The 12209-nt window shown below is 33.1% G+C and overlaps 1 protein-coding gene across 7 annotated transcripts; it reads right to left on the reverse strand.

Moving 5' to 3' along the window:
• Positions 1-364: 364 nt before the first annotated feature.
• On the reverse strand, positions 365-6122 carry LOC105048489 (probable UDP-3-O-acyl-N-acetylglucosamine deacetylase 1, mitochondrial). Of its 7 annotated transcripts, none has more exons than XM_010927800.3 (7): positions 5965-6122; positions 5562-5858; positions 5103-5309; positions 4069-4167; positions 3143-3207; positions 1978-2122; positions 365-796 (listed from the first exon to the last, which is right to left on the reverse strand). In XM_010927800.3, the coding sequence occupies exons 1-7, from the start codon at positions 6037-6039 to the stop codon at positions 740-742; spliced, it is 945 nt and encodes a 314-aa protein (XP_010926102.1). In that variant the 5' UTR covers positions 6040-6122; the 3' UTR covers positions 365-739. The 7 variants fall into 7 exon arrangements, with proteins under 7 accessions (XP_010926102.1, XP_073116283.1, XP_010926104.1 ...); XM_073260182.1 differs by having other exon boundaries at positions 5961-6110; XM_073260183.1 differs by lacking the exon at positions 365-796 and adding an exon at positions 2522-2574 and having other exon boundaries at positions 1983-2122.
• Between the last annotated feature and the right edge of the window lie 6087 nt (positions 6123-12209).

A 12209-nucleotide genomic window follows, 5' to 3' on the forward strand; every position in this document is an offset into this window, starting at 1 on the left:
GTACTGAGAAAGCTACGCTACTTCCATTAGGATTTGGTGGTCTTTTGCACCAACTGGGTGGTAGATATTTTTGATGCCAAAAAATCCTAGCCACTGAATAGCTTCGATGCATTATCATCATGCATTTAAATATTAAAGAAGTCATCTTCTGTCTTGAAATAATAAGTCAAGCCAAACATGTTGAATGCAAGAAAAAAAATGATGAAAACATACTCGTGTTAAATTGAAATTAATAATTCAGGCCATTCTGACGTGAGGGCTCCTCCATGTCATGTTTAGGCCATAGCTCAAATTGGAACATGAAAATTAGAAGTATATGCATCACTGTTGAAGTTAAAGGCTTCGTGCAAGTTTCCTCTCCACATGAAAATGAAATTTCCGATTTAGCTTCCCATAAGCACTTCTGATATAACAAATATATAATGCCCAAAAATGGTTGCATTGAAGATACTAAAAGAAAAATAATGGAAAAAGGTGCTCCACAAGCCCGCTCTTTTCCATCAGTGTTGGTCAACTTACGCACAAACAATTACAGCAACAATCACATGTCTGCTCCTTACATTCCATGAAGACCTTGCTCGATAGTAGCCAGCGGACGGGTACCATTTGCAAGCCTGTATCTATCCACGAGCATGGGTCCAAATAAATTATTGTACAACATTTTTGTACACCAGTTTTGCCAGCAGATGAGTTGATTTTCTGAGCAACTTGCAGCTTCAGATAAGCTTATGATGTACTTCTATCCACATACATTCAAGAGGCTTCGCACAAATTCAGTATGCAGCGAATGACCAGCCTGCACCACAACTTGATAATCATAAAATGTCCACAGATGGCAAGCAAATCTTTCGTCGACTTCAGTGGCAGTACACATACATCAGAAAACTTTTCATGCTAGGTAAAATATATGTAGAATTTTTCCTTGGATATTTAATTTATTCATTCAATTCAAGCCTCTTTTGACACTCAGATGATGATTAAAATAATTTACTATACAACAATATGATCTTAATATGGCATCTTTAAAAGATATTATCAGTTTTCTTTTCCACATTTTTCTTCTTTCTATTAAAGCAATGCTTCAAATTCTGGCTTTCATCCTCAGACTTACAGAGACATATTATAATGTCATGTTCTCCAAGAAATACTCTATCACCAAGGTGCATCCCCATAGAGCGTCACAAGATCGGTAAAAGTCTACATGTATGGCATGCTCAGCACATGTATAAGAAAGTGCAACATCCTATTCTTTTTCTAAGACTGTTTGAATTAAGTATGTTAAAACACCCTACGTTGGCATATTTTTCAGAAAATAAAGGTTAAGCAATGCTTTTCACTATAAACTTACATCAGTTTTACTAAACATACAGTAACACAGTCTTTTATTGATTTTAGTGAACAAAAAGTTATGTTTAATAATGATTTATTATTGTAATTAATTTTCCTTAAAAAACTTATAGGGCAGAAACAAATGATTTGCCTTTAACATCAAATTACAGCCACCTTAACTGACCAACACACGCACGCACGCACACTCCAGAAACCACTGGTTGAGTTACAATTCTCCTCATCCTACATTCCTCTTTAAATCTCATAGTGGAAGCCACCAACTTTTCTTTAATGACTTCCTCAATTCTCAACAGTTTCTAATCCTTCAAGTGTCCTTTTCAATATAACTAAAATTTCCCATTTGCATTAAATGCAAAGTCTGCAAAATGAGGAAGATTCAGAAGTAGATGAAAGCAATGAGATCTTAGTTTTGGGATTAAGGATAGGGCCACAAAGAAGAGCTAGTGGAGAAACAGTACTTCAATTTCAATGTTATCCTCCAAACATTCACTGGATAAAGTTGAGAGAGAGGTAAATTAATCACGTCAATATGACAGGGAAGGACAAATTTTATCCCCCTCAATTTATTTAGAAGTATGATGATTTAATAAACCAAGCTATATATGCATCATAAGTAGAGAACCAAACCTTATATGCAATTATATGCGCAAGCAAAAGCCCTTGGTTACCATTTTGTGCAAAGAGAGAAAAGTCCCCCACAAGATCTAAAACTTTGTGGCGACAAGGTTCATCATGAAAACGTAGTGGTGGATTTAACCAACCAGCATTGGCACTACAAAAGAAGAAGAAAATGAAACAATTAGATTTGCGACAAACATCTGAAAATCCCAAAAGGGGATGTAATCTTTTGTATATAGGAATTTTAGACATCGTAGATCACATTGAATGTTACAGGTTTGCAATTTTTTAGCCCCCCAACATTGAATTTGGTCATGTGGGCACAAAGTTCTCTCTTGACACCCTATGCATATTAGAACCACCCCTGTATATAGAGATAGAACTATGTATATATAATGCAATGATTTGTCTGTCAAATTTCGGACCTGAAAAGGCTTCACATGGAATTTGGAATGACAAAACATTCCAACAAATAAATCTCACTCATTCAAATTAGAGAATACTTTAAAAAAAAAAAAAAAAAAATTATAAAACAAGAAAAATATAAACATACACATGAGAAGATCCCACAGAGTTTAATGTCAGCACCAATTGGCTTCAAGCAAGCTGCAAACAGGTTGAGATGATTAGGTATTGCTTGACATAGCCCAAGATGCTTACAGAATTGAGGTTGTCTCAGGTCAGTCTACAAGTTTGATATTAAGCTCAAGCTTCAAATATTACGACCTCATATGTTTAGGTTAGCTCAAGGTTAGGGTACTCATAATAGTTAGGGATTGTATCAGGTAAGCATTTATCTCTGTTGTACCATTCCACGTTATACATTGCAGTCACAAAATGTGCTCTTATGTTAAAAACAACATGATCATAACCTCAATCATATCAAATGATGGATTCAAACAATCCATTTTCAACTTAAGATAAAAACTCAAGCAATCTTGCCACATATTTTGCTTTCAGATTCTTTTAAAGAATGTTGTAAGTGATATATCTAGGCACTAAATATTATGCAAACCCCGAGCCTGGCTAGATGCTTGCACGCAGAGGCCAATATCATAGTATCTCATTCTCTTCAAAAATTACACTCTACTATAGTAGATTAACAATCACCAAAAACATCCTAAATATACATGATAAAGATAGATAATGTCAAAACAATTATGGGACAACTCACCTGCAAACAATGGCATTTTCAGCTGATCCTCCTTGAATCAGCCCAGCATTGCGCATTCTTTCAACCTACAAACAATTTGTATGCACATAGATAGCTCATGATATATGAGATAATATGAGAAAATTTTAGATTAAATACATCAGTATTACCATTGCATATTCAAAATGTTCAAATACTATTATGAAATAAATGAAAGTGCAGAACCACAACTGAATTTAATACTACAAAAACCGGAAATTGAAACAATAAAGTAGCAATGCATTCTGCCAAAAGTTGTCGAGAGAAGAACAAGGTCTGCATTTTGAAAGCAGGACTGTCGATTGAGATAGAAAGTAGGAAAAAAAGTGACAAATCTAAAAATATCTTGCAATCAAAAGATGCCCATGTACCAGCCATCTAGAAAGAGGCTTAGGCGTGACAGCATTTAAAGCATCCAGACAATCTCAAGTACACACATGATGCATATGGCCCATAGAACGTAGTATGGCGATGATACGCTCGTCACATCTGATCTATTCTCTTGGTAACCTTTGTTCCATCTACTTGGGCTTGCCGCATGAATTTTCTTTCTAACAAATTGTTGTTAGGCTCCTCTTATGCCTGCTTCTGCCAACTCCACTCTTACTTAGTTTTTTGGAAGGCCGTCCCTTTCTTTTTTCTTGATAGAAAGGAATACCTTTTTCTTCACATGCCCCTTATTTCAATAGATACAATTCTGCTGCTTTTTTCTCACAGAAATCAATCCACTCCTTCATCTTTGGGTTTCAAGGACAAACCCGAAGAATGCAAACAAAAAACGCTGAAGTTACAGCCACCATGTAAAAATGTTGATATTATATCATGTAACCAAGACAGAGGAAGACAAGCAATAGCAGCAATGATGAAAATAAGATCACTGATACAGGTGCAGTAAGACGTAACCAAACCTCCTCATATATGCAAAAGGTTCTTGAAGAAGCTATTTCTTTCAAGTATATAGAGGCATCCAAGAAAGAAGAGAACCACTGACAACCAATAGCAGGCACCTGTTACAGGATGCATTATGTGATATAGTACCTTAATCATCAAGAATCATTGTATGAATCACATTAAATAAATTACATTCCACCTTAACCATTAAATAAATCATAGTCCACCTTCAGCTATCCTTATTTTTCCACCATCAATATCATGCATAAGTGCATAAATTGCAAACATATGGTTATGCAATGTCAATGGTTTGCTAGAAATTTAGAAGGACAAGAATCATTCCATGGAAACCCAATAATTCAAATATCAACCATCCTCACAATAGGGTTAATGAATGACTTGAGCCACTAATGCTATTGCATCAGGTGAAATGTAAGAAATGAGAAAACTGAAATAAGAAAACTTTAAGGAACGAAATGGAATATGCACTGGTTCATCCTCGTACTTCTATGTCTTACAACGTACACCAAAAATATAACTTATTTATTATATGATTGTAAACAAACCATGTGCTGTGATATTTTGGATCAATGAATACCATGTATTGCGTACTCATGGTAATGAATCATATTTCTTTTGAATTTATTATGAAAAAAAAAAAAAAAACTCATATATCAAGTCTCCTCAATTTTTAAAAGAGGAAACTTTGGTGCTAGAAAGCCAATAGAACTACATAAAAACAAGTAAGAAATTAAGTACATTGTCATTACATCGATTACACTTTTTGGTATTTTCCCATACTATCATAATAATAAAATAAGATTGCTAATATGACGTTTATTATTTTATAGCTATATGTAATTTTTTAAAATTATGTTTGCAACATGTCTAATAAAACATATTTATCTCTTTTTCACAGATTTTAACAATTTTTCCTGGAAAATATCTTGGAAAAAACTGAAGAGTTTTGTTGCAATGAGTAGCCTAGATTTAGGAGCTTGTGTTAGCATAATTTTCCCAGTAGCAATTGGCCATAAAAAGAAAAAAATACCTTTGGAAAGTCTATTCCATAAGTGATCTGAACTTTGGAGGATGGGAAGGCAGCTACAAAAGAATCGTTCCTCCTTAAATACATAGGCTCATGCAGCTCGGGTGCTAGTTTATCCATATTATGGCCACAGGAATTCTCTGCAGCACACAACCCAACTTGTTCTATCGCCTCAACCCATCCTTTTGCCGAACCATCTAACAAAGGGACCTGCAAATTAGTTAATCATTTGCCCTAGAAATTGTCCCTACAAAATGGGACACTAGAAGAACTCTATTGTTCTTTGCATATATATCTCGAGGCATGTCTCTTGAATTGCTTAATTTAAGTATAGAGAAACATCAATGTGGGATAAAGAATTGCTTAATTTAAGTATAGAGAAGCATCAATGTGGCATCAATTTTCAAGCAAAGGCAACTTCTTGAAGGCCAAGAGATCGGCAATAGACCCTTGCCCAACAACCTCGTCTCCGCTTTCGATCTCGATGCGGCAGTTATCGACCCCACACGCCTCCAGAGCCGAGAGGAGGTGCTCGACGGTCCGGACCCTAGCCCCATCGCCGCAAAGAGTGGTGCAGAGGGGGGAGTCCACGGCGTGGTCGATCTTGGCGGGGACCCTCGACCGGCTGAGCCCGGAGACGAAGTACCGCCCCTCGCCGGCCATCGCGGGCAGGAGCCGCGCGGTCGTGGAGGCGCCGGAGTGGAGGCCCGTCCCCGATCGCGACACTTCCGAGATTAGGGTTTGCTGCGGCCTCCCCGTCTGCCATGGAGAAAGAAAGAGAGAAAGAGAGAGGCGATGGGTAGTATTAACAGGGTGCGATGGATCGAAAGGGGCGCGCACGCGTGAGACAGAAGGGATTACCGACCGGCTTCCATGAGATAGCGCGGGAGAAGGGTTTGAGAGCTCGGCTATAAGCAGAGAGGCAACCTCGCGGGCTCATTGGAAGGGTTGTTTGGAGAGCGGCCGTCTCTTCACCGGCGTGAGTCTACGCGCCTACCAGCGGGGTCTACTAGGCTCGGGTTGTACTTCTGCGCAAGAGGGCGATTGATTTTTTTTTTGTCAACCGTTGGATTGCATCTTGCACAGATCATCAAGCACTCTGAACTCTATTGATCCGATCTCGAAGTAACCATTGACCGTGGGAAGGTAAATCCTTCTTTGGCATGAAAGATGCATCCTAGCCTAGAACTGATGATCGGACAAGAAGCAAAGCAAATTTAAAATTTGATATTTTCTGCATCTATGGCTGACCCATGATCAGCTCTGGCCCAACCCTGGCTTGCTTCGAGCCACAGCCCTGGTATTTTGCGATGTCGAAGGCCAGCTAATTGGATTGGGGACGTATTGTCGATTTTATGATGGATTAGCTATCATCCATCTCTCAACCATTCTTGTTTGGCATGTGTGGTTGTGTTTGGCAAAGTAACCTGATAAATGACAGCCATCCATTCCTTAGATGGGCTACATATCTACCATCCAATCATGCATGATTTTTTTTGCAATACATAGATTGCATAAGATTTGATATTAATATTTAATAAAATTTAAAAAATATGTATTAGTCTCACTTTACCTTAAAAAGAAGATTGAAAGAGAAGGTTATAGTTTTCATAGCTAGTTTTGGCATCATTGACTTGATTTTGAAAATTTTGGATGTGGTATAACTTGATTCTCAAATAGAAATAAATTGATCATATTAATTAATTCAAATGTTAGAATCTAACTATATATTTTAGATCTCACTTGAGTTTGACTAAAAGGACTTTACCAAAAATAACAATAACAATCTAAATACAAAAAAAAAAAGGTATTGTGGAGGAATAAATAAGAAAACTCGATATAAAATTCTAGACATGTGAATTATTTGATAATAGAATAGTTTGTACTTAAAAGTTCAAGTTATTCTTTCACATGACATCTAGATAAATTTGATGGAGAATGAGTCATTCAACACTCAAATGTAAATAAAGGTCACAATCACTTTTTTATTTAATTAAAAACAAGCTATTCTTATTGTACTTCATTTTTAGGGGTGCAATCAAGACAAACTGAGTCGAATAGCTGAAAATTCGAACTTGATTCGATTCAAAATATTTAGATTCAAAACTCAGTTTGAGATCAATCGAACCTTAATATCTCTAGTTTGAGCTCGACTTAATAAAAAATAGGTAAAACTTGAAATCAACTTGACTCAACATCAATTAGCCATGCTCGAGCTCAAGTTCGAGCTGAAAATCAAACCTTAACTTATTAATAATAAAAATATTAATATATCATTAAAAAATAATATTATTAAAAATATATGTATAAATTCTATTAGGCTCGTGAACTTTTAAACTGAGTATTTTGTTATTCGAGCTTGACTCAAAAAATTATTCGAGCTAAGTCGAACTTGACTAACTTATGAGCATTCTGATTTATTTACACCCCTACCTATCTTTACTAAAATCAATATACTCGATAAATGCCCCATTTTGTTATCTATCATTTTGTGTGCAATTGATCAAGCTTTAGTTGTATATAACCTCTTCTTATTCCGTTCAGATGAATTTAAAGAAATCTACTATAAAGGCATTATTTTTTTAATTTTTAAATATTTGAAATCCTTCCATCACATCACCACCATCATTTTGTTTAGATAATTACCCCACGTATGCATGTTCAAGCTGCAAAACTCTAAAGCACAAAGTATTAAGACATAAAAAATCATGATAATTCTTAAAATGCCTTATATATTATAAAATCTAAGCATCATCATGACTATATATATATATATATATATAAAGAAGAAAAATACTCTATTTTTCATAAACCTACATGTTATCATACTTAGACACTAAGAAAGAAAATAAAAAAATTAAAAAAATAATTGTTATTAAAAATTGAATGGCATAGAGATCCCAATACAAAATTCAACCATTTTGATGATTCGAGAAAGCCAAACTGGGGGAGAAATCTCATAGAGACTGCTAGAGAAGGAGATGGATGGAGATACGGTGGATATCCTTAGAATACTAGCATTCACAAATTAGGCAATAGACCGAATTAATGAAAGAGAATAAAAACCCATTGGCTCCACATGTCGCAAAACCTTGGAGTGGGAAGATGAGTAAGAGAGGATGACAAGGATGAGAGAAGGGATCGTAGTTATAAATAGAGCTTAGGCCATTAAAGACATTGCATAAGTATATTATTGGTGAGTTCTCTTAAACCTTGTGATGCACAATACGAGCGTTGGGTTGCATGCCATCTTCTTCAATTAAGTAATGCGAATTAGTCCTCTCAATTGTTGACTTGGATAGATAGTAAACATTATCAACATTTATACTCATAGAGAATAAATATGAGCCATAGATCCATCTAAGTCGCTCATTTAACAATTGAAACATGGATGATGATGTAGCAATTGCTTGCCGGCTTTTTTATAAGTCAATAAACTAGTCATGTGAAATGCCAACTTAGATGGTTGCAAAGACTCTCTTTCATTTTCTAAAAGCAAGGCAAATTTTCTTCCTTTAAATCATGTGACTTGTTATCTACTTTGTCATTTTTGTCTCATGCACTCATCTTATTTTTCTTCTTTAGAAGAATAAAAATCAAGATGAAATATATTTGTATCTGCTAATATATATTATATATTTACCATGTATTATAAGTTAATAAAAAAGCATATCAAGAACTGTCTATCAAAATTGTTGGCCAAAGTGGCATCACGCTGAACTAGTAAAACATATTAAAATATGATATCTTAAAGAGATGTCAAAAAATGATCTTCTAATCCAAGAGTAAAGGATTCATGATTTCATGCCACTTCTGCTCTGTATAAACAAACTTAATTATCTATGAGATTTAAAATTGACGATATTTTTTTTTTTAAAAACAATCATACTAGGATATCTCGATGCGCTCCTCAATGCAATCTTTATATCATCATCTTCTCCAATTCTCCTCCATCCCAACCATTCTCCTCCATAGAAATAGCGATTTGTGCCTGGGAGGAGGAGATGAGATTTGTAGTGATAGGTGATAATGGTCATGGGAGAAAGTTGAGGCTAGGAAGCAGCTGATAAAGACGATGGTGGGGAGAGCGAGATAGATAAAAAAAAGAGATCATTTCCTATGCCTTAGATGGAGAAAAAAGAAAATAATTGGAGGCTAGGGAGAGAGGAGAAGAGACCTCTCTTGATGTTTTAAGTTAAATTTAGGTAATTAGGTCTAAAACTTGGATCGAGTAGGATAATGTATTAGGTGTAGTTATAGATTATATCAGGTCAGACTCGAAAGCATTGTCATGTCTATTGGGTCTATTGGGAGCTATAGTTATTTGAAAGTAAAAATAGGAGAAAATGGGAAGCACCAACTTTAGCTACTTCGGCCCTTACTTCACCAAGTAACAATAGTGCATATTTTTCTATAGTATATTTTTCAAAAATATCATTTTGAAAAGTATCCATTCTACTTTTGCTCCATTTATGCAACTAATATGCCTTTAAAATATGCTTACTCCTCTCTTTGTTCCTGTTATAGCAAGCACAAATATAGGGCACACACAGATTCTACAATCACACAAAATAGAGAAGAGAATAAAAAACAAATACAAGATTTACGTAGTTCGGCTGAAAAGCCTACGTCCACGGGCAAGATACGAAAGAAAAATTCCAGTATGATGAAAAGAGAGATACAATCACTCAAGAACTCTCCAAACCCTAGCCGCAATTTGATTTTCCAAACCTCTCTCACAAAACTGCCGAGATTGACAGAAAATACAATATTTATACTGATCCGTACCGGGGGGCATTGCCCCCCGCACCCCGCAATGAGATTAGTGGTGGGCTTCGGACATGGGCCTATTGGCCCATGCCCTCCGCTACCATCACAGATCTCCCAAAATATTTCATTCAGGTCGCAACGCGGGCTTTTCAGATTGGGTCATAGTTCGAGCCCATAAAAGATATCCAAAATTTAAGCCACATTAACAGTTCCACTTATACAACCAAACGTAACCAATTTGGAAAGGTAAAATAACCAAGATGAATGCAATATTTATTTTACATCAAAAAGCATTAAATATCCTATTATTCAATGAAATCCCATATCTCTATTTGTTTGTGAGACTCCACATCATACATCTTTCACTCCTAAAGTATATTTTTATATACTATAATCACGTGCTTTAAACTATAAGGAAAATCATAATCTGTATTGCAACAGTGTTGTCGATCATATTGATAACATGTAATTAATTATTTCTCTGGGAAACACTTAGACTTAGTTCTTGTAAATTTTATGAGCTATATTTATTTGATAATTTTATAATTTATAGGATTTAAAAGAAAAATGATCAAGATTTATTCATTTTTAAATATTTAATAATATAATTTTTATAATAACTACGTGCATTGCATATGCCATATCTTAATCATAAAAATTTTTAAATTTGAAAGTATATGTTTTTATTTCAGATTGTCAATCCTACTTAGTGAGGGAGTCCTTAGCATGTATTTGGATCATGAGCTTGCAAATGCTCGAAATATTAGAACTATAAGAAATTAATGATTTAAAAAATATGATAAAATAAAAATTTCTTTAGCAAATATCATGTTTGATCTCACCGCCTTCAATGTCATAGATTCATCAATAGACAGAAAAATAAGACAATATAAAGCTACTTGTAATATTTTTCGAGAAGAAGTAATGATGGTGGAGTTAGGACATACGAAGGGAAGTGAGGTTGAAAATGAGATATTTTGATGTAGTTGTATGAGACTATACTTAGATCTTGTTTGGCTAAGTTTTTAGAATACCAGAAAATACTTTCTGACTCTCAGAAAGTACTTTGGGATAATATAGTGATGTTAATAAAAAATTAAAAAGTTATTTTGATTTTACCAGAAAATTGAAAAAGTCTACTTAGGAGAAAGTGATATTTTAAAATTTTCTTCAAAAGTACTTTTTGGCTAATATCGCAAAGCTGTTTTGATTTAAATAAATTTTTTAATGACATAAATACTCACTAACAAATCTCATAGCCATATCATATTATATTATTATTATATATATATAATATAATATAATAATAAATTAATATTATGATATATTATAAATATATAATATAATCTATTATAGTATTATTGTATTATTAAAATATAATTTGATATAATAGTATTTGTTAATACTATAATATTATTATATGATAATAATATAATATAATCAATAATATTATAATTCATTATTAAATTAGATTATAATTCATTATATTATATTATATTACATTATATATTACATTATAATTATAATTATATAATATAATATTATATTACATTACATTATATGATAATAATATTATGTAATAAAATAATATTTAAAAATATAATAATATTTATGTTATAGATATATAATATTATTATATTATAATATATTATAATATTATAATCTATTATAATATTATTATATTATAATAATATATTATAACATAATAATATTTTAAAAATAAAATAAAATAAAATATTATATTATAATCTATTATTATATTAGGGTGCGTTCGATTATAAATTTTAATTTTTAATTTTTAAAAAATATTTTTTATTTTTTTAATTTTTGCTATTGAGTAAAAATAAAAAAGCAAAAAGTATGTTTGGTAACTATGTTGCTATAAAGCAAAAAGCAACGTTTGGAGACGGCAGATAAAGAGCTTGACGAGAGAGAATAGTTCGAAAAAGGAGGAAAAAGGGGGTGGGGAGGTGAAGAGCTCGATGAGGAAGAAGGATTTGGACTCTTTACTTTTTGATTTGATGTTTTAGATGTGGAGAAACAAAAAAAAGTAAAAAAAAAGTTTTGGAAGGAAAAAAATTTTTGCTTTGTATATAAAGCAATTATTTTGAGTTTTTGATTTTTGCCTTTTGTTTTTTATAGTATTACAAAATATTATTTTTTAATTTTTATTTTTTAAAATTAAAAAGTAAAAAAATATTTTTTTAATGACTAACCAATCACACCCTTAGATTATAATTAATATATTATATTATAATATAGATTATATTATAATTATAATAATATTATATTATAGTATAGGATAATAATATTCTATAGTATAATGATATATAAATATAT

Source organism: Elaeis guineensis, chromosome 7 (genome assembly GCF_000442705.2).
Source record: "Elaeis guineensis isolate ETL-2024a chromosome 7, EG11, whole genome shotgun sequence".
NCBI lineage: Eukaryota > Viridiplantae > Streptophyta > Magnoliopsida > Arecales > Arecaceae > Elaeis > Elaeis guineensis.